Source organism: Saccostrea echinata, unplaced genomic scaffold (assembly GCF_033153115.1).
Source record: "Saccostrea echinata isolate AGI-Se365-2 ecotype Australia unplaced genomic scaffold, CSIRO_AGI_Sech_v1 ptg000054l, whole genome shotgun sequence".
In the NCBI taxonomy this organism is placed as follows: domain Eukaryota; kingdom Metazoa; phylum Mollusca; class Bivalvia; order Ostreida; family Ostreidae; genus Saccostrea; species Saccostrea echinata.
Genome location: NW_026889803.1, coordinates 18,589,489 through 18,613,193, shown reverse-complemented (window position 1 = coordinate 18,613,193; position 23,705 = coordinate 18,589,489). Strand labels below are relative to the sequence as shown.

At 31.7% G+C, this 23,705-nt stretch overlaps 2 protein-coding genes across 2 annotated transcripts; one reads left to right on the top strand and one right to left on the bottom strand.

The window, feature by feature from the left end:
- The first annotated feature begins 525 nt into the window (after positions 1 to 525).
- LOC133206246 (fructosamine-3-kinase-like) lies at positions 526 to 8,283 on the top strand. The gene is made up of 9 exons (XM_061342195.1): positions 526 to 604; positions 3,040 to 3,200; positions 3,471 to 3,554; positions 4,162 to 4,262; positions 5,077 to 5,236; positions 5,619 to 5,669; positions 6,951 to 7,095; positions 7,266 to 7,440; positions 8,042 to 8,283. Exons 2-9 carry the CDS (start codon positions 3,057 to 3,059, stop codon positions 8,109 to 8,111), a joined length of 930 nt encoding a protein of 309 aa, XP_061198179.1. The 5' UTR covers positions 526 to 604; positions 3,040 to 3,056; the 3' UTR covers positions 8,112 to 8,283.
- A 3,043-nt stretch (positions 8,284 to 11,326) lies between these two features.
- LOC133204696 (probable serine racemase) lies at positions 11,327 to 17,961 on the bottom strand. Its single transcript, XM_061340440.1, has 9 exons — positions 17,779 to 17,961; positions 15,102 to 15,143; positions 14,745 to 14,908; positions 14,180 to 14,264; positions 13,437 to 13,563; positions 12,533 to 12,583; positions 12,171 to 12,298; positions 11,890 to 11,940; positions 11,327 to 11,467 (listed from the first exon to the last, which is right to left on the bottom strand). Exons 1-9 carry the CDS (start codon positions 17,959 to 17,961, stop codon positions 11,327 to 11,329), a joined length of 972 nt encoding a protein of 323 aa, XP_061196424.1.
- Positions 17,962 to 23,705: the final 5,744 nt, after the last annotated feature.

Below are 23,705 nucleotides of genomic sequence, written 5' to 3'. Positions count from 1 at the left end.
TCTTTAACTTTTAGAAAATACGTTACTACTTGGAATGATTTTTTATTATCTTAAATTTGTTTATTGGCCCTTCAACAAAATTAGACACAAGGTCACTTAACATGATATTGGGCAACCATTGGGACATACACTCATAGTTTCAGTTTAAAACTAGCATTCAATGCCATAACAAAAACAGAATCTTTGTTCTGATTATTATTATTACTACTTCAGAACTTCAAACTTAGTCTTTCTGATGAATTTTAAATCTTTAAAAAAATCATGATCGTTTTGGGAAAAAAATGAAGTTTGAAATATTAACTCGGTTAATATTCTTTTCATCGAAGTTCACAGAGCATGACAAAACCAGAAATTTTAATAAGTGCTTAAAATCACATTTGTTTATCTGCTTGTAGAATAAAACTAGATATCTGAAAGAAATATGGCGGATGCGATAAAATTTCGCATACATGAATGAAAATGTTATGCACTTAAAATCACATTTGTTTATCATTCTGCTTGTAGAATAAAACTAGATAACTGAAAGAAATATGGCGGATGCGATAAAATTTCGCATACATGAATGAAAATGTTATGCACTGAATGTGACGGATTAGCTTTTGAGGTGAGGTTATAAAGTAAAGTATCTTTCAACTCTAGGATCAGAGTTTCAAAATAGCATATTTTCTAATTATATGTGTAAGGTTTTCTTGGATTCCTTTATGAATTCTTATCAATTGTAAAATAAGTAGGATGAACTCGAGAGTAAATTAGGTCTATATTCTTATGTGAGTTGCCCTGCTCATGCAAAATCGTAATCTTTCATTTTTCTATTCTCATGCCCAGCATGGCTGGTCAAAATATGAATCTAGGCTCAATTAAAGAAAAAAGCAAATGATTCGGTAATTGCAATGATGATTTAAATTTTTTTTTCAAACGGTGCTGGGTTTTAGGTAGTTTAAGATATGTTGTCGGTAGGGGGCTGGTGCAAAAAATGATTTTAACCTGCGACAGTGTTTCAGTCACATTTTATTCAAAAAAAATATTTCAAGATATATGGTTTGCAAAATTTGACACCAATATTTCGCCATCTTGACAATTTGCATGTAAATCAGTGTAAATCACGTAATATACTTGCATATATTTTGTTGTCCCCCGCTTTCGGGAAAGCGAGGGACATTAAATCCCATTCGTATGTCAGTCTGTCCGTCTGTCACAAAAACCTTAACCTTGGTCATATCTTTTGAATGAGAAGAGATAGGGCTTTCATTTTTCACAAGTACATAACCTGTGATAAAACCTTTCCAAATATACTGTGATTTTTGACCCAGTGACCATGACATTGAAGTTTGACCTAATTTTCAAAAAAATTACCATTACTTTAAATTGGACATAACTTTTGAATGAGAGAAGAAAGGGTTTTATATTAAACATGTCTATTGCCTCTGACATGACCTTCTCAAATATACTATGATATTTAACCCCATGAACTTGAAGATTGACCTCCTTTTCAAAAGTTGTATCTTTTCTTACAACTTTTGATTGAGAAGAGACATGGCTTTCATATTTGACATGTGCATTACCTGATACAAGACCTTTGCAAATATACTATGATTTTGACCCCTTGACCTTGAAGTTTGACCTACTTTTCAAAAATTTTAGCATTACTTTAAATTGGTAATAACTTTTGAATGAGAAACAAAAACTTTGATGTTTACTTTTGGATGACATAGTGCGTTCATATTTGACAAGTGCATTACCTGTGTCAAAATGTTTCCAAATGTGCTATGATATTTGACCCTGTGACCTTGACCTTAAGTTTGACCTAATGTTCCAAATTTTTAACAATGCTGATAATTTTTGATTGAGAGAAGATATGATATTTACATTTGACGTGTGCATTACTTGTTTCAAGACCTTTCCAATTGTGTACTCTGGTTTTTGATATTTGTTCACATGTGCATTACTTGTGACAAATATTTTATAATGCTGTATATTTGCATAAGTAAATTAATCCATCTGAATATTCGTTCCACCTCAGTCGCTTGCACCAACATTATTTCCTTAAAGAGGTAATTTGAACCTCAGTCTGGATCGATTATCAATCTAGAATAAATGAAATTAATTTTCTTCGCTGATTTCTATGAACTCTGTTTCTACTATGATCAAAGGTAAATCGATCAACTTATCAATTAAACGTAGTAATAGATTATTATAATGATTTTGTGTGACGGAATTAAGAAAGATCTAATCCATCTCTGTTCATGTCCTTGTTTTATACTGTGCTCCCTTAAGAAGGCTCTCCTTAAGACATCAGAATCGCATTCTGTTTATTGCACGTGACGAGTCAATCCGAGGGTCGTATTACGGAAGCCCACAAGCCCCGCTTAAGAAACTCTGTTGGTATGGACGGCAGGGATCACCTTTTGGTAGCAGAGTGTAAAAGAAACAAAATTGGGATTCTGTGATACGAGTGATCACGTCAAGGACGTCAAGATTAACGTTATATCTCATGAGAATTCAGCAAAGTTGGCAGTTTCTCTTGGGGCGGGATATGTGAGCATATACCAACTTACTGACACACCGCCTGAACAAGTTCAGTTTCATCAGAGGATTCATACATTACAGGGCTCAGTGATAAGTCAGTTATAATATCGTGTGGTGAAACGGCCCAAGATAATTATGTAAAATTATATATTTAGCTGTACTAGCTTAAAGAGCATTTGTTCGTATAACTTAGGATTGTATTATGATATTTTGACCTCATGATCTTGATGTAGTTTCGAGAAGCTTTAATCTTTGCATAACTGTTATGAATTCAATAATTTATGTTTTTTCTATGATGCACAGAACAAGACAGGACACACAAACAAGACAGTTACAATATGCAATAAATAATGGCATCCCATCCACTAAGACACTGAAAGCGGGGGACCACAATTCTTTGAATTTACTTGTTAAGTTTTACCCTTACCGTTCTATAAAACCATTTTAAAACATGACGTTAATTCTTCCATGGGCATCCTTTATAATCCTCAAACTAGTTCCCTTTATTCTTAGATAATTTCAGATACAGAATGGAAGCATTTTTACGTGAAGAACTAGAGGACGAAAACTTGAAGTGTTTAGGTATTGCTGGGTCAGGCTATATTAGTGAAGGATTTACATACAAAACAGGAAAAGGGGAATTGATCTTTGTCAAGATCAACAGAAAAGCTGAGGTGAATCCTCATTATTAGCATGTATTCTTGTCATCAGTAGAGATAAACAGTAGATTATCCAAAGTTATTTTGCTCCTTTTTGAAAAAAATTTTCATGGCTCTTAAAGGTTAAAAGTTGAATGATATATAAAACTTGTTGTTCGATCACAAAACTCTTAGTGTTAACATTTTTTAAAATACCTTCATGTCAGATATGTTCACTTAAAATAGAATATCGGTGTGTGGACTTGAATTCATTATTTGTAATTTTTAATGCATCTTAAATTACAGGCTCGGCAGATGTTTGATGGGGAATATAGGAGTTTGGAATGTTTATATGCTGCAGACATTGTTCAAGTTCCAAAACCAATTAAAGTAAAATATCTTAAAAATCAAATATAGTACTGTATAGTCTAGGGTTGGGCAAAGTATAACGTATGCATTTGAGATTCGTAACTTATGAATATACTTCAAGACTGCATTACTTAAATTTTCACCTTGATGAAGTGCGGTTCATAGATTTAAACTCCTCTCGGCCAGATTACTTTGCTCGAGCTATAACACCATCTATTCATTTCAAGAAAAATGTTAAATCTTTAAACCTAATAGAACATCAACTTTCACAAAGCGATCTAAAAATAACCAAAATAAGACCCCAATGTTGAAATTCATGTAAAGATGAAATTGTTTAGGAAAAAATCAAAGCAATAACTTTCATATATCTTTCAACAACAATTTCATAATTAAAATGCAAGGTTTATTTTTGGCCTTACTGAACCGCCAATAGCACATATGAAGGCAGCAATCGAGAAGTAACCAAACTCCTTGTAATACATATATAACATATATATGAATGTGAGTTATTTAAGCTAAATGCACCAAAAATTAGAGTTGTCAAAATTTTTAACAAATTAAACCTTTCTAGATTAAACCTAAAGAAATTAAATAAACTAGAGGGTTAATTGATGTTTTTGTTACCTAGGTAATAAACCTTCCAGAAAGAGGCTCAGCACTGATAATGGAACATGTTCAGATAAACAGTCTGTCCTCACAAGCTGGAAAGTTAGGAGAATCGATGGCAAGGTAAAATATAAAGAAGGGATAGCAAGTAAGTTTATCATATTTTATATAAATATTTACATTTACATGCTTAAATGCACCAAAAATATACTCAATGTTTGAATTTATCGCTGCCCTATATCGTTATATTTTTATTAACGTCTCTGTAGCCTCATTGTGATGTCACTTTAGCGCGAGTTTTTCCATGTATATTTCTATGCGTGAGCACACACAAAATGGCTTTCAACTCAATTTTACAGTACGCTTAGTAGAAAAAAAAAACAGCAAATGTAATATATATATATATATATATATATATATATATATATATATATATATATATATATATATATATATATATATATATATATATATATATGCGCCTTTTTGTTCAACTTCGAAATTTTAAAGAAGACTGTTACTGACAGTACAGTTTTAGACTTTTAGACTTCAAATGTAGCAATTAATTGAAATATGCAATTATGATAGTCATTATAGTGTATTGCTTTTCTTGTGTCTTGTAAGTTTGAGCCAAAGATGAATATCCTAAGGTTATTCACCGTGTTTCTTCCACACCACCACATATATGAAATTAAGTGCAAGTTATGAAGAATGCTAACATTTGAAGTGATATTAAAATTATTGTAACATTTTAAAATGTTGTTTGAAAAAATGTGTGGAAATTTTTAGATACACGACCAAACTTATTAAAAACCACATAATATTTTTGTTTATTCCCAAGAGATTGTTCTATGTTGTTATTATGACCGATTTCATATATTTTTGTCTGTTTTTATGGTAAGTAGTTGTTAAATGCTAATTACTTGGATTTTTAAAGGCTACATTTGCTAAACTCGGAGATGTTGGAGAAGTCGAAGAAAGTTGAGAAGTATGTAGGGAAAGCAAACAAACTAACTCCTGTTATTCAGTATGGATTTGACACAACCACGTGTTATGGATATATACCCATGGACAACACTTGGCAAGATAACTGGCCGGTAGGAAGACAACTTAACCATGTGGAGGAATATTGAGAAATGTTCAGTTTATTAGATTGATGTTATCTATTTCATGCATTAACTGCACGATTTAAAACATACAAAATTTAACATATTATCTAATAAATAGATGAATAACCACCAAATATACAAACCACTTTACTGATGAAAAATCTAAGTAGACGTTGTATACAGTGTAATAACGTCCAACATGTATTCGCCAAGTTGATCCTTAAACGTTGAAATTTAAAAAAAAAATACATACAGTATTCATGTTGTATATGTTTTGATAGGAAAGTATTTTATGTTTTATTTGTATAATTTAACATTGTTTTATTCATTAGTTATAAAATTTTACATCGTTTTTATTTCTTTATTACAGGATTTTTATTCCAGGAAACTAAAACAACAAATGGATATTTTAGAAGATGTTGTAAGCATTTTAGTAACAATTTTTACGCAGCTTTATTAATCATATACTTATTAATGCATGCAAGTTAAGAATCCCTAAAGTGTTCATATCTTGATATAGAGAAAACTCACCTCATCTTAACAATATAGTTCAAAATTTACTTGATTTTTTATCTAAATTTCAAGGGATACCTAAGCTTACTAGGATTTGAAAATGTTTTGCAATTTTGCTTTTGAAGTTTTCAATGCAAAGTAAGGTTAATAAATCATTGATTATTTTAATATCAATGTCAGTGAAATGCTCTTAAATACATCCTGATAAGGGGGTAAAAAAATGTTAATTGAAATATGCTTTAAATTATTAGAGGATTTTAATGTTTTAATGGATATTAATAAATAAATAATATTATCTGTCTATCAACATTATTTTGGCCAAACGAATTTATCAAATTAGTTTGTTTCTTCTTTTCTTACTAGTCGTCCGGAAACATCGTGAATTTATGTTTTTTAGATAAAATATGGAGATAACGAACAGTATTCAAGTTCAAAGTCCATTTAAACAATACAATCGGGAGCAGAGCAAACACGGACCTCCAAAAACATCGGAGGCGGCACCAGTGAGCATCCCTGCCGACAGTTCACACGCGCAGTGTGCTCCTTGCCATGATTGGGGAAAAACGAAAAAATCCGTATACAATTAAGTGTGTAAATAATGGCCTAACAATTAGTATGGAAAACGTTAGTCAGCATTTGACTTAATGATAAATTGTATTGCTGACAAGGGCATTGTATCCACCATAAAACTTGCAAAGTGATGACTTTAAACGAGACTGTTGATATCTTTTGTTTTTCATCAACTTGTCAATAGCTTGCCTCATTTTAGAAATAGATAGATATAGACAATTGATCTCTTTTTATAATAGACTTAATTATTGATCAACTTTTGTATATACAATGTAATAGCAACAATATGTTTAAATTATATAAAATTGAGTTTATCAGATTCGTAATTAAATAGCTAGTATTCTCATTTGAAATTGTTAAAAATGTGAATAATTTACTATATTTTGGTCAGTCGTTTCTCTACTTTTAAAAAATAATGCAATTACTTATTTTAACAAATAAGCATACTGCTTTCAATTGATTCCATTAGCTTTGAAATCCTAAAATGTATGTCCTAGCATGAAACTATGCATGAAAGCCTGCATCCCGATAAATGTAGGTATCATTTTCACGCCTACCTGACAGTTTTATTATATGAAACGTCTTTGATACTTTATTCAATGTATATTTTACTCAAAAGCATCGCGACAAAGAAGCAAGGGAGTTGTGGTCTGAATTACAAGTGAAACTACCTGCGTTATTTGACAATTTAAATAACATTCAACCAGCCCTAATGCATGGGGATCTGTGGAAAAAGAATGTTGGCGAAAATGAATATGGACCAGGTACAAATGCATTTTACATTTATTAAACATACATGGAGTAAAGAGTAAAGATAACGGTGAAAATTCTGTTTCAGATATACTTACATAAGTTCTAACAAAATTAATAATTTCATTAATTCACACTGTATTTAATTGTCTATATGTTATTAATGACTGTGTGTTCATTATAGTGGTTTTTGACCCTGCGAGCTTCTATGGCCATTCTGAGTTTGATTTAGCCTTGACCAGGACGTTTGGTGGCTTCAGTGCATCATTTTTTGACAACTACCACAGGCTTATTCCACAGGCCCCTGGCTTCAGACAGAGAGCAGATCTATACGAACTCTTCTTTTATCTCATTCATTGGTTAGTGTCATTTTTACACTTTTACGACATCTTTTGACATTTTTAATGATGTTTTTAAGTTTCCTACTTTTGTCTAAAAAACTGCATTATTCAACTTTCGCTTTATATTTGCAAAGACTGAATACATTTGAATAGAAGTTATGGAAAACTTGAAAATTCCTACGCAAGTACATGCTGCACTGTGTAATTTTTATAACAGACATCGTTTACATTGGTATAGCAAGAAGATAAAATAGATACATTTGATACTTTTTTTAAAAAAAATTATTATTAAATAAAGTATTTAAGTTTCAATGCTATTTTTTCTGATATATATATATATATTTTCTTATTCTCTGAGCTGCAAATTAAAATACAATGTAATTTTTTTTAAAAAAAAAAGAATGTTCTACAATCCACATAGAACTCTACAAATTGAATTAAGTACTGAAGATCAAATTAATAAACTACCCGTTTTTTATTTATTGTTCGACTATAATAAATCTTTGGTAAATTTACAAGTTTTATAATCATTTCACTTCGTATAGCTCAGTATTTACAATTTTTTTTTTCATAAAAGTGATCGATTTGATATTATTTTAAGTAGAAGTCTTGATTTCAGGAACCATTTTGGAATGTCATATAGAGATCAGTCCATTTCAGCATTTTGTCGCTTACTCAGGATCAGATGAGCCATCAAAGATTGCCTCTAGTAGTGCTACATTAAAACCTAAAGATTCCAGATCTTCGTCATACTGAAGAATACGTGAAGAAAGTAGTGATGAAAACGTTTTACAGTGATTTTTTATCTGTCTTCAGTTGATTACATTACATGATTGTTGATTACAATTTGTATTGAACCTACATTTTTTATTATTACTTTGACTTCATTGGAAAAATCGGTTTATGAGAAAAACATGTTGTGAGTAAATTTTCATTTCCCATTTTGCAAGATTAAATCACAAAAGTCGGTATACCACGTATTTTTTATTACTTATGACAACTAATGGAGCAATCGGAAAATCACGTATTTTCAATCGAGTCGAGAACATCACTCGGCCTTTTCCGTCAAGTTGAGAAAAACAGACGTGTTATTGAATGACGGAAGAGGCCGAGTGATTTACAATTTCTAATGGAATGCATTTAAATTTCAGTTGGTGTGGTTTAAAGTCATTAATATATTTGAAAGAAACTGTCAGTAGGTTATAAGCATGTTTATAAATGCTAGTTAACAAACCATACTTCTCAAAATTCATAAGACATAACAGTGAGAGTACTCTTGAAAAAGGGTCAAGGTCAGGTGGATTGTAACGTTGATATTGTCTAATGACAAACAGTGCACTTGCCAAAAAGCACAAAATTGCCTCTTAAAAAGCAAAGAATATGTGTATATCAGCACTATGATGTATTTTGAAAAATAGGTCAAAGGTCACAAGGTCGATATCTCTGGTATTTTACAAAATAAAGTCATTATTCCAAGCAATAACTGAGCCAAATACTAGTATCAAATCCCAACCTTTAATTGTTCTTAAGATATAAGGTGTGACGGACGGACGGACAGAGAGACAGACACCGGGCAAAGTAATCCTTAACGAGGTTGGATCCTGATATTTAAAGTCTTAAACTTTTTTTGTCAAGTATATTTTTAGTTCCTACACATATAGCTTAATTAAAAATCAAAACAAAAAATGGGGGTCAGTACGCTTCTTTTGGCACTACAGTACATTTAATATGACCTTTTTGCACTGAAATTTGTGTCTTAATCAAAAATCACATCTTCGACGTTTTCCCTCCAATGTTTTTATCCAAATAAATCATGGGACAAATTAAACTTTTAGTCTATTTAAAAAAAGACACTTCAAAATTGTGACTAAGAAAAAGTTTCAAATTGCTTCGCATAATCAATTATTTGACCTTTCTGCACTCAAAAGATGTGATTTTTCTGACATTAAAAATTTAACAAGCAAGAAAACTATTTTAAAGTCTTAAACTTTTTCTGAATTTAGACAGATTGATCAAAGTTATCTTATATATTCAGAAAATAAAAACAAAAGTGGGGGTCTATGATGTAAATTTTTAGATATTACTAAAAAAGTGTTAATTTTAAGTTAAAATTGGCTAAATTTTCTCCTGGACTTTCAGAATATATTTACTATATTTGTCACAATATAATGAAAGAATTCATAAGAAATAATTTAATAGATATTTCAGAACCAGCATAAAACATTTCACTGCAAAAAAAACAGCTCTGTGTGCAACCAGCGTGGAAAAATAGGAATCTAAACTTAACAGTACTGTATATATTTCAAAAGGAGACAAAATGATCATTTTCTCCTAAAAAAACCTTCCGCCACAAAATATAGTTCCTGGCTTAATCCTCTTTGAATGGAATTTAATTGTGGTTTTTTCAATGGATATAGTTTAATTTGCATTGTAGAATTCAGATTTAATGTTTGAACTTAAAAATGATTCAGAATTTTATAAATAAAGGTCCAGACCAAAATCTGCTCAAAAGCTCAGGATCCAACCTCCTTAAGTGTCGCTCTGCTCTGCAGGCGACACAAAAACTAGTTTGGTTTTATTATCTTGGGTTGATTATAAATCGAAATATTTAAGGATAAATAACAAAATAAACTTTTTTTTTCAGAAATCAGCAAAATTTCGCATAATATTTAAATTGGTAACCCGAATAATGTTTGCCAGGCAAAGTGGGAGAATTTTGTAAATTTTTTTCATAATGTTAAAAATTTTGCAAACTTTTGTATAGAATTACAAAGAAAGCGACACAAAGTGTCGCATATATCCAACCACTAAAGAAAACTTAGGATTTCTCAATATTTTAGGGATTTATTATTTATGTCATTTCTATTCAGAATCAGACAAAAATATATATCAATCCATGCATCAAATTTTTGTTTGTGTTATGTATCCTTAACACTGATAAAGATTTTCTAGCCCTAATATTTTTACGTAAACTTGAAGGATCAATTTTTCTTACTTTTACTAAATTTATGTTAACTTGATGAACATTATCACTGATTATAATGAGTCTAACGTGTTTCTTTACTGTCGAAGCCTAAAATACACACTCTCAATCGCTGTCAACTTGAATTTATACTTATGAAATTGGTTCAAGATTAGGAAACTGCAAACACTTTTTTTGTGAAGTGGACTGCTATATATCTTATACATGTATCACTGTTTGAGAGAAGAATCAAAGTTCAAATTACTTTAAAAGCTAATCCATCTTAAAGTATGTATATACCTGGTATGAGCATGGCGTTGTAGTGTATATATGCATGTAGTATTAAATAAAACATTTGCAGGCCTGTAGCAACGGTTTAAAAGTTAGGGGACCTCCCAAAAAATATTAAGCAAAATTACAAAAAGAAAGCAAACAAACAAAGCAAAAATCGTAAACTGTCGAGACTCGTAAATCCTTTTTTTTTGTGGGGGGGGGGGAGGGGGGGTCCTCTAACTGCTTGATACATTTTTATTTTTTACATCAAATGCTGGAATTTGCCAGTATTCGACCCTACAGCAAGTGGGGAGAGGGGGACAGCATCTAAATGAAAATTTACTTATCAAAAAAACAGCAAAAAGGCTAGACTCAGAAAAATGAGGAGGGCGTTTTAAGGGCTTAATTTATTTTCAGATATGTGAAGATCTCATGGGTTTTTGCCATAGAGAGGTAATTTGAATACATTTATGTAACCTTTTTTTATATTTTGATGTTACAACTATATAATAATGGTAATGATATAGGTCAATACATAAAACAAGTGAACAATGTCAACATTTCCTCATAATTTTCTGCACCAATTGTTGCAACTGTGAAATATTTAATCATTTAAAGAATGCTACAAACAACATTAAGTCCCAATTAAACTTACTTAAGTATTATCAATTAGCACCACGGTAGATGGTCTGTATCTACATTTCCACCACTCAATATAACGCCTATATTCTTCATTTTGGTATCCATGGCCGCTAACCTTTCTGACATCACTGCCGCTACACCTATAGCTGAAGTTGGCTCGATCACCAACTATTAAAAGAAAATACACAAATTTCATGCATTGAAACTTTTTTTAAATTTTGAATGTGGGTTTTTGAATTATATTTGACCAATTCTTGATAATAATGTGTTTGTTGTTTATATGCATTACGCCCCTCAATGAATACATATTTTGCCGATGGAGGACTTTACGGCCATTGAGTTCTGAGGGATTTTTTTCATGTCAGCATATACTTCGACAAGAGACCTCGGTTTATAAGTGTAAGGTCTTATCCAAAGATACGTCCTGTCCTGGGGTTCAAACCAACGACGTAAGGATCAACTTCCTACCCGTGACCCGAGTTCAAGGTGTAACCTTCGAGCTAACCATTGCAGAATGCTGGCGTCTAATAATTACAATACAGGATAAGCTGGCAAATTAAAAAATGTAATTAAGAGGGGTAAAAAATTACCTTCAATCTTTCAAATACAAATTTCATTGCCTTTATTATGTCTTCGTCAGTCTAAAAAGTTTAAAAATAAAAAATACTACATAAGATTAGCCATAAAACAAAATAATATTTACAAACTCTACAATTTCATTTTGTTTCAAAGTCTTAAAAATTTACGTTACTTGACAATTTTTTCTCAGAAAAATCAATGGCCCTTTTATCCAAAGAGGGTCAATATTTATGATTGCCAAAATGTCATAATCAAACACGTGTAGAAATTGGCGAACAAAAACGAACCATACCACTGAAAATACTTCTTTTTCTACAAAATCTAGAATGATAGGCCATGTCAATTTCCCTATTGGTTGTAGCCTTAATCCGTCTGCTATTGTGTGCAGAAATTTAGGGGGATCGGACCAGAGGCGTGTTCCTGGGAATAACAGTTATATATCTGACATACTCGACATGTTATTGGCAACAGTAGGAACATAACAATCTTCACACACAACAATCTGTTTTCTTCATAAACGAAGTTCCAAGATAAAAAAACAATCATTTTTGAAGAAATGTAGAATGCACTCTTAATTAATAATTACCAAAATTCTGAAGACAGATATTATCTGTTTTCATGCAACTATCTTTAAATGAGGTAATTGCAATTTACCTGTTTGGAGGCACAGTTCGCACATTTTCCCTTCCGGTTCAATCAAAAACACTGTTTCAAAGAAAGGAACCGATTCTTCATCGTTTAGGATAACAAAACTTCATAATGATAACGGACTAAATACTGGAATGGCCAATATCTGTCCCTAAAATTACACTTTGATGTACTTATAATTTATGTGCTAATTTAATTTAATAATTGTATTTGCAGCTAGACTTTAAATGAAGCATTCAGTACAAATTCTTTAAGCAAAGCGTCATTAGTTTGATATGACGTCAAAAAATGACGTAAATTCAAATTTTGGATGATTTGGAGAGCAAATGGTGTATTTTGTGCTAAAATTTCGATTATAATTTATGGAGCGCAGGTCTGCTCAGAATCGATCTTTTGATATTATGAAAAATGATAATATTATTGAAATATGTTACTATTCTACCAGAGCAAGTTTGCACTGTGTAAATACTATATAGTCAAAATTGAAAAAAAATTCTATATATAGTGCTGTTTCTTACAAATAATAAAAATGCCAATTACTTGGTATCGACACAGAGACAAAAACTGCCAATAATCTTTTTCCAAACTATAATATACATGTATTTTTCTAATTCAGATTTTTGTACAATAAACAAATGTGGATATTTCTCGAGATTTTCAAAATTTCACTTTTTGGGGGAGGAAATATGTCTTAACCGCATATAGTTCTTTACGAAAAATAGATAACTTTCTACATTCTAGGCATGTGGATGTAAATTGAGTTCAGAGGCCTGTTCAATAGAATGAACGTTCGCGAGCGCTCGCAAAAATTTCTGTTGGAGAGATAGAGAATTTTGGCGAGCGCTCGCGAACGTTCGCTCTGTTGAACAGGCCTCAGATCTTGACGAGTGCAGTGAAACCCATTCCTCACCTTTGATATTTGGTTTAATCGCTTTAGCTGCTATTGCAATCCCTGAGGCCATTCCTCCACCACTAACAGGAACCAAAATGGCGTCTAATTCTGGCACTTGCTTCAAAAACTCTACAGCTATTGTACCCTTCAAAATATGTTCGGTTGATCTGTTATCTTGCCATGTTAATTTGGATTTGTCAAATCATTTTGCTTAAAAACGTTCTCAAATTATCATGATTTATGCTACAAATTCCACAAGAATTTTTCCCAATATAGGAAGTATTCAAATCAGATCTACATTAGATTCATTGAATGCATTGTATATATATATATGTATATATATACACGACTGATACAATAGATTTATATGAAATTTTACTGTTTTTGGCTTTGAATGACCAAGTACTATCAAAAGAAACCTCGATCATGTAAATCATATGCGTAGTAAGCTGCTTAATCGAGTAGCGAGCTCCTTTTGATATTATATTTTCTTTGTGTTATTTATTATAATAAACTGAATTATTGATAAATCTGTGGAAATTCGGGGAATTCAGGATCTCCGTTCCATCACCCTTATAACATTTTCATTGTTGATAATAAGCACAATACAGTAACCTACACCACCTATTCACCTCAGTACATGTTTTATGGAAGCTAAAAAGTGTATACTTATAGCTAACGTTTGTTTCTCATTTGAATTGTGTGATTTGTCTGTAAAGGCCATTTGATGCATTTACTTTGTATTTATTAAGCACTTATACCTGTCCTGCAATGATATCATAGTGGTCAGCTGTAGGAACGTATGGAAAATTCTTTTCGTTGGAAATATGGTCACATGTTTTTTTCCTGTGTGATAAAATAAGTGAATCGCTTTTATAAAAAAGAGTTGAAACAGAAAATTAAATATGCAAAGCATTTTGTATTTACATTTACTGTTTTTTTCTTTGAAAACCTTAGTTTTTTAACTAATAGTGTTCTGTATTTAGTACCTCTCGAACATGGCATGTTTCCTTATTGATTCTTAACTTACAGGCAGATATAGTTTGAAATTCATTACCAAACAGATCTTATTTTGACAGAAGGTGTAGCAATTCAATTGTAATTACTTCATAAAACTATCACAGTTTCGAAAAAGAAATATATTTCAAACACCCACTTCGATCAATGGAGAAATTAATTAACGTCAAGTCTCCGCTTTTAGTATTTCGTTTATCTTTCAGATTATTTTGCACACTTGACAATTCTAAAGAGTGCTAAATGTAATAATGGAAATTATAAATGTTTTTGTTGCTTTTTAGATACATGGACTGAAAAACTCTTCCTAACCTGTCCGAAGGAGATTGACAAAATACAAGTTCAGCTCCATAGCCTTTAATGGCTTGACACTTTGTTTTTGGTGTATCTTTTGTAACAACTACTATACATTCCACTTGGGCGATTTTGGAGGCCCAGGCCAAAGCTTCTCCATGGTTTCCACTGCTGTGAGTGACCTTCAAAATCAAATATGACCCTATATTAAGACGAATTTAAAATCCGTTTTTCGTATGTTTTCAGAATAAATGCATTATAAAACAAGAGAAAAAACTCGTAAGGTGAGAGGGAAGGAAGTATAAATGATAAAAAATGGAAAACAAACATAATACTTAAGTTATTACTGTTTAAAAAAATGTGGAAAAAACTTACAACGCCTTTAACATACGGGTTCTTGGATTTTAGTGCCAGAACCTGAAATAAACATTGTACTGAAACCTCACGCTGTATAAACTAGCAATAAATAATTTGAGGGGGAAAAATAAAAACAAGTTGCTGTCCTTTAAAAAAGGAACGCAATACGTGGACCATATGCATGTGTTTCTAACCGAAATCCAAAGAAAATTTCTAGATTCATGAATATACATGTAGGTGTGAATAATTTTTTTATCTTGAAATATAAAATGGTCATCGCTATTTCAGTCTAATTAAACTGTAATAACAAATATCAGGCCTTAATATGAAATGTTGATCTAGGCATCTTTCACAATTGTAATATATCCTTTAAAATTTAACCAAAAGAGATTTTAGAGTGCAGGTATCATAATACATGTAGTTGAATTTTGTAGTTGCAGAGAAAGAGAGAGAGAGGAGAATTTTTTTCTGTAATATAAATATTTTTGCATCTGATATTCTGAATAAAATTAAATAGTTCAATCTCTGCCCTTTCTGCTCGGTAGATATAGTTTCGCGTATTTGTTTTCCTCCGTGTACTTTCACAATCCCGGCCCCGAGTCCCGACCACCCACAAGTAACATGAAAATTTTCAGTTTGATATCATCGGAAGTGCCGGCGAACTTAAGCTATGCCATTTTTGGACCATCTTCTGAAGTAACCAACTTTAAGAAGTATTCATAAAAAGTCATGAAAGGAAATATGCGTAAGAGAATATTCCTCTCCTTATGGGGTATTTTCATGGCCCTAGGAACCGGGGACTTTGGGGGGGGGGGCGGGGGCTTTGCCCCCCCCCCCCCCGATAATTTTGCCGATATATAGAAGACTATAGAAAAACATAGGTAATAAATGCTCCTACCCCCTCAATGAAAACGTCTGAAGACCCCCCCCCCTTATTTTGTTTGCTTGTCTGGTCTGATTTTAATCAATGAGGAGAAATGTTTAAAATGTTCCTGTAGTATGCGGGTGGAGGGGGGCTCGAGTTTTCTGAAAATAATCTTTTACTATAGTTTTAATATATAAATTCTAATTTGCATTGAAAGCTCCCCATGCACCTTTTGTTACCGGAAGTCAAAATACGGCAATTCAAACTTTTGAAAGAAAAAATGTACCGAAAAGTTAAAGCACCCCCCTCCCCCTGCATTGGGATTTTACATTGTGGTGCACAGGTTGTTAGTGTAGGGTGTTTTTGTAGTTTATTGCTTGTCAACTCTTTTTAGAGGTTGCCCCATTTGAAAACCGTTGCTACGGGCTTGAAGTTCTTTCTAATTTTTAAAATGCTTGTACCATAGAATGTTTAGTTTGCATATAAGTACGAGGGTTGTTAGAAAAGTTCGCGGACACATTGATTTACAGAAAATTTGCTGTGTACTTTGAAGACTGATGTTTATCTGATTAAATTCTTATCTTTTGTTTATATGTAAAAACTCAGGTTCATTCACTAAAATTTTGAAAATATACAATGATTTATACTGTGCGGTCATAGGGTTCACGGAGCAATAACGAAATTTTTTTTTTGACGTTAGGTGACGTGACAACATGATTCCAAATCTGTCAATTTTATCACAGTTTAAAATATCTTTCATTTCTATAGATTTTTCATGTCTTTTTCCTACTTAAAAATTAAATAACTATATTAAGACATTAAGACATGATATTTTTTTTTCTAAAACGTCATTTGTGGAGTGCCGGATATAAGTGAGATCTTAAAATGAATGTCTACACAGTTAATCGATCAGGTATGGAAACAATGGAAAATCCATAGCCGCAACGTCCGTGCGATATGTTGGGTTTTCGGGAAACTCAGGAGTTGATCATCAAAAATGTCTATCCTTCCATTCTTACAAAACTACTACCCCTTGAACACTTTGGTCCTAAGTACGTGTAGGCAATCCCCAGCAGCATCTAAAAACATTTTAGACTCTTTTGGGCATTTTCCTGTCGGCAGACATAATTTTTCAATAACTCGGTGCTCCAAGACGTTCAATGACGTTGCCATTCTTAACTTTTTTTAAGCATTGATCATCTATAATTATCGATAAAATAGTCACATCCCCTCCAATTCAATTCAAATTTTCGCCAAATGACGTTTCATGAATATTGTAGCAACAGGTGAAATATCATAAATCTCTATGCGCCACAACAGTACAATTCTGAATTTAAAAAACCCGTCTATGTTATGTAAACGTGTGAAAAAGTGACATGCTCCGTGAAGCATGTTTTTCCTAAATAATTTGGCTGTATATTTTTTAAGGATCGTTGCAAAACACCAAATTTTTGCATATTTATAAAAAAAAAATACGCATAGTTTTTATCTGCAGGGTTTTACCGGTTTCGTGCAAATAGCGCTCTCACAATAGAACTTGTCCGCGAACTTTTTAACAACCCTTGTATATAATAGTATATTCGGATCTTGGATACGCTAATAAATCAACAAATACGATATGCAGATTTTAAGCGAGGTTTGCCAATGATTGGCCTATTCTAATTCGAATAGGACGAAATGTTCTCAGGGCAACTTGCCCAAGGGATGAACACTCTCTAGCATTCTCGCGCATGCTTAACCTGACGTAAGCCCAGGGCATCCGGTTTAACCTCGCTGATATATTTTTCTGCGTGGACCTCAGGGTCCACGCAATAATTTATATATTATTACCGCATTTAATGCTCCTCTCGCTTTGAATGATCCTGTTTTCTGAAAATTCTCAGCTTTGAAAAACACTTTTCTTCCAACAAGATGGTCTAGAGTTAAATTGGTAAAGACAGGGGTAGTATGAACATAATGGGAAATAGTTTCATATGCCATGTTGATGTCTTGAATTGTAACTGCATTCGCCATCTTACATTTTTGTGTCTGAAAAAGTATGCATTAATATATAATATAAATAAACCTATAACTTCTTTAAATACACACCAAGAAAGCAATAATCTAGCGTTAGTAATATTTTTAGTATAAAGACACGTTAAATTTCAAATGGTGGGCTAAGAGGTGCAATTTTTACCTTTAAATGACTTCTAATTTTGCTTTGAATTTTTAAATTATAGAAGATGAAATGTTAAAATTGTGAAGTATTTTAAGATAGTATCATATTGTTATTTTTAAATTCATTAAGAGAAGGTAAATGCAAAATTTAAGTTATCATTTTGTAAATTTTGCATTTACTTCCACCTAATAAATTTAAAATTTACAACAAAATAATATCATACGAATAAAAAAAAAATCTTAAAATGAGAACTTGACACACAGTTGTATTCCTTGGTGTTGTCTAACTATACTTAAATCATTTCGACATGATTTATTAAGTCTGTATTAATAAATACATCACCGTTCATGAAAACAATAATAATTAGTATTTGTGCTTTGCAAACCCCCACAATCCCCCTCTCTCATTCAAACTTCTGAACATTTAAAAATTAAATGATCAATTAACACTACCTGCCTAAAACTGACTTAGAATACTTCCAAGAGAAAACCAAAATACTTTTGAGTTGATCCCTTCTCCCTGAATTTTTTTCTTAATTTGTCCCCTCCTCTTGTATCTTAATAATACGATTTTTCCTATTGCATTGTGCACAGGATATGAACCCCTACGCTCCTTCCCATGAAATTCCTGGATCCGCCCTTAATAAATTTGAATCCCGATCTCTTGGTATTAAATATGAAGTAATACAGTAAAGATCTCTCTTTTTCTCTACACTCGGTAAGTGTCAATTATTTTTAAGACAATTCTAGACATGTGGCAAAGTAATAAGTTGAAAACATATATTCATTTTAAAGCAGTGCATTTTTGAGAATTTATTTTGATGTTAAAATGTGATTTTGTGATAAATCTGTATGTAACTTAAATTAATCTAAAATAAAGTATTAAATTGTTTCAGAAGAAAAATTTCTGTACATTGGTATGTATAGTATTATACAAGAAATTGTACAGGACGACAATAATGTAATTGTGCTTCAATCAAAGCTTAAAATGTTCTTCCCTCACAAATATAAAAAAAATAAGTTTATAAAGTTTCTTTTTTCTGTCATTGAAATAGTTTATTACAAAACTGCAACAAAAATTTCCGACATCAAAGTTGCAGCTCATATTGCTTTAAATAAACAAACCAAATAACGAATGACAAAAAAAAAAGCTGAAGTATGGTGATAGATAACAGATGCCGTAGATTCTAGGGCAAGAGTTTATAGGTCAGTAGACCAATTTATGTGAACGAAAATTGCATAAAATATGTTTCAAGCTTTAATACCAGAAAATTTATACAGACACGAATAATTCTCCATATTTCTCATTTAACAAAGACGAACAACACCAACTCAAAAGAAATAAAGGTTACCAACTATTACTATAACTTTTATGCCTCCTCCTATACTAAAACCTTTGGAGCATCAAGTTAACAGACTCCTTGTGTCTTAACTTTGTTTTCTTTGAAGTCTTTCAAATCTCAAATTCTTATAGATTGTAAATTTTTTTTCGAAACAAATTAAAACAAATACTCGAATCAATATTTTACATCTTAATCATGGTAAAATAAATAAAGTTCACATTTACCGTCTGAATTGCTGTGTTACTGAAAAGTAAAGGCCAGAACCCACCTTGATTCGCCTATGGAGAATTTTGATCCATGATAAAAAGCACATTAAAACAAATAGTTCTACACATAATGTAGTTTTAAAGGCAGATGATACAAACTTTTATCAAAAATCATGAAATAACAACTAAAGTCGTGTTTATAAAAGTGAAATGAATAAGTTTAACCACAAAGATTTTAAATTTTCATTCAAAGTTTCACAATGATTTGGTTTAAAGTGATAAAAAGTTTTAGAGATTAATAAGGATGATTGTTGAGAGGGAGAATTTTGAACATTAAAGAAAGTAACAATTTCATAATATTTAGACGCATTATTTTCAATCAAAATAGATCCAAAAATATATATCTCAATCCAGACATCCATTTTTTAACTAACTCTTACTTTCACATTTTAAAACTTTTTTTCTCCTAATTAAAAAAATGTAGTGAATTTTATTGATATTACAGAACGTTGATGAAGACTACATGTAAGTAAATTCAGAGAACGCTTAGATTACCCTATAATTAATTGCTCTGTCATAAAACTTTCTTGTTGAAATGTTATTCATTTCTTACACAAAGTGGTTTTGATTTAACTAATTACTTTTCTAAATGAAAGTAATGGTAATTTTAATAGAAAATTTCAATGAAATTGTAAAATAAGGTATTACACTTCAAAGTAATTGACCACATGTCTGAATTTTGAAGAACATCATTCATGTTATATGTCAACTAGTATCTATCAATATCTGGTTATATGTTTTTATATTTATTGTTTCATGTGATGCGGAATAAAAACCAAAAAGAAAAAAAAAGACCAAGATAATTCAGAAGTTATTTTATACAGGTATATTTATAGTGTTTCATGTTAAGGAAGTAGTTCTTGAATCTTGATAAAAATTATATGAAAATTATTAGTATAATTAGCATCAAAAAAAAAAATAAAAAATAAAAAATAAAACAGTTCTGATTCTGCTAGGCTCTTAAATAAAATTCACTACAGCAGGAAAAAACAGAAAAAAATGTTCGGAAAATTTATCCTGATTTTTAAACGATTTCTTTATGAGAATTCTAGTTGTAGAATTAAATAAAAGGCTGATTCAATAACAGTGTTTTTTTTTTAAATGAAGAAACTGAGATTTAAATTGTTAATATGCAGTATGTTAAAGGTGAGGAAAATGAACAGAGATCAAGAATAGGAATCGTGAACAGGGCAACAAAAAAGAGCCTCTGGAAACACCAAAGTTGGGATCAGGTGTCTAGGAGGAGTAAACATCCCCTGTCAGGTCAATGGAGTACTCCGTAGTCAACATTTTATAAAAACATGGCCTAATAATATATAGGTAGAGAAAATGTCAGTCAAAACTTTCAACCTGTAAACGGGATGTGCGGCGATGTTGCTTAGATGTCATTTACAGTGAACTTAAATTACAGATTGATCTTGTCATTTGAAGGATTCACTGCTTGAACTGTATTATAGTTTTGATGGGTTCTTTGATTATATCTGTACGTTTATCACCCACATGCAGTTTGAGGATACTAAATGAAATTCAGCATTTTTCTCCCGTATGAATTTGATTATTACTTAAAGATCTGTTAATATGCATAATACATTCCCCTCTTCTTCAACGATTTAAAACACAGCGAGATTACTCATTGTGCTCCTTTAATAACCGACCTGTCTTTATATTCCTGTAAAGTAGAATTTATTTAAAAACTTGTACATGAGGAGAAAATACTGTTCTGTCCATCAACTCTACATTTTGATACTAGTATATCGACGACGTTCTATCAATTAACAATTCTCAAATTCATTCATATGTCGATTCGATATATCTCATTCAATTCGAAATTAAAAAAAACCCCAGTAATTAAGGTCAACATCTAGTAAATGACTTTAGACTGTCTTTTTGGTGCTAGATCCATTATGACATCATAATCAATTTCAATTTCTTTTTCCCGTACTTTACGGCTCTAATAGAATTATGTAGAAAATAAAGTATTTTCATGGAATTCAATTTGAAACATTGTGAAAAGTAATCCCGATACCTATATTCAGTTTAATATTATTTTAAAGAAGAGGCCGAGAACATACAAATTACCGTTTTCTGAGAGACTGTAGGCAATCTGAATACATTTCCTTTGTCTATTATGGAAAAAACTCCCGTATTCATGAGTGGTTTTCTTAATTTTTCATTGAAAATGACAGTTTTCAATATGATTTTTCGTCTTGTTTGCCTACAAATTATGCCCCGAAACACCTTATTTGACCAAGCTAAAGTTATAAAGCATCATAAAAGGAATTTATTTCTCAAACTTGAGAAATCTCTAGGCACCTTTCATTTACTAGATCTTGACCTTAAAGAGTCTTTCACAGCTTTTTCATGCATGGTTGGATGTTTTACTGGCTGTAGACGATAATGACCAACTATAATAACAAAATTGTACGACAAACGGGATGACATCAGCTTTTCCATTGTCAACTTTCCTTATTTATGTAATGATATTCCAGCATCACCTGCATATGTTTATTGTTCGATACGCAAAGACATGCTCTGACTGCGATTAATTTTTAAACCGAGGCAAGCTACTGACAAATAAGTTGATTTTACAAGGATTTTAACAACCTAGTTTAAAGTAAACTTTTCGTAACTTCTACAGTCGTTATAATGGCCTTGTTTGTGAAAACAACCTTTCTTTGTGTCGTGTTTTTTTTTGTTTTTTGTTTTTTTTTTTGGTCTGACATGTTTCTTTCCATTTTTTGGGTCACTGCTTTTATACTAAATTTGACTACGGAGTACTCCGTCTACCTCAAAAGTCAAAAACATAGGACTCACGGACGGTGTGACCGATCGACAGGGGATGCATTCTCTCCTTATACACCTTATTCCATCTCTGATGTTTCCAGGGGTCCGCGTTTTTGTCTTGTTCACGATTTGTTTTGTTTAGCGGATTTATGAGATTGATCACTATTCCTTATCTTATATTTTTTTTTATTGCTACTGCTAATGGGCCTGGCTCCTGTTTGAAAAAGTTCTTACAACTAAGTTTAAGACTTTTACACAGAAGATCTTGCTAAGTTAATAATGTTGTGAGATTGTACTGAGAATAAATTTACATAACTGAATTCTTATTCATATTAAACAAGTTAAAATAATAATTTTCTTCAACATGAAGAGTAAGTCAAATTTCAAGAGTAGATTTTGTTCTTTTTTGTAGAATACAACCTTCGTTTTTAACTTATGTAACTGTTGATTTGTGCAGTTACACTTTGCAAAGATGTTAACTCTAGAGATTCCAAGAGCTTGTTCGCTGTTTAAAAATATCTGCTCAGTTTCAAATTACTAGTATTTGCGGTGGTGTTAATCAAACAGCAATACAATTGAAAGATACAGGCAGGTAGTCTGTGGTAACTGTGATCGCTTTGCTGACAATTTATCTTGCTAATTGATTGAAATTTGGGGGGTTGACCCCCCCTCCCCCGCGCCCATTTTATTTATGTATCGGGAATTCTTTGGCCTTTGGATTTCACTGCTAATTCTATTTCTTTCATATATATTATCTTTATATGCCCTTAACTATCTTTGGCATTACATGCACCTACCATTCGTTTTTCCTAATTGTGACATTCAGTGGTCCATTCAAACTTGCTAGGTTCCAATCGTAACATGACTTGGTTTTGCAGATCGACTCTTGCTTATGAGACTATTTTCTTTGGCTGTGACAGCCTCGTGCATATGGAATCTAGTTGAATGCGTAAAAAAGTATTCAGATATTTTGTTAACCCCTCTGATGATTGATCTACGAGAAAAATTCCACCCAGATACTAGTATATAATCATTCAGACACCTATCCTAAGCAGATTTGTGATCATTTCATTATTCTTTTTAATGTTCGTTACCCTATAAAGCAGAGCGAAAGAGCGTGAAGGCATTTGTACTGCGTCATTGCCCCTCCCAACATATGAACCTTCATATCTGTTTTTTGAACAGAGACTTAGAAATTAGTATCATT

Bases quoted from the DNA above. Each gene is read 5' to 3' on its own strand.
- LOC133206246 (XM_061342195.1), top strand. From the start codon at position 3,057: ATGGAAGCATTTTTACGTGAAGAACTAGAGGACGAAAACTTGAAGTGT. The intron at 5,237-5,618 runs GTAGGAAGACAA...TCTTTATTACAG, and splicing joins CTTGGCAAGATAACTGGCCG to GATTTTTATTCCAGGAAACT. The intron at 7,441-8,041 runs GTTAGTGTCATT...TCTTGATTTCAG, and splicing joins TTCTTTTATCTCATTCATTG to GAACCATTTTGGAATGTCAT.
- LOC133204696 (XM_061340440.1), bottom strand. From the start codon at position 17,961: ATGGCGAATGCAGTTACAATTCAAGACATCAACATGGCATATGAAACT. The intron at 12,584-13,436 runs GTGAGGAATGGG...TCTTTGAAACAG, and splicing joins GATTAAACCAAATATCAAAG to TGTTTTTGATTGAACCGGAA. The intron at 11,468-11,889 runs GTAATTTTTTAC...TTCTTTTAATAG, and splicing joins TTGTATTTGAAAGATTGAAG to TTGGTGATCGAGCCAACTTC.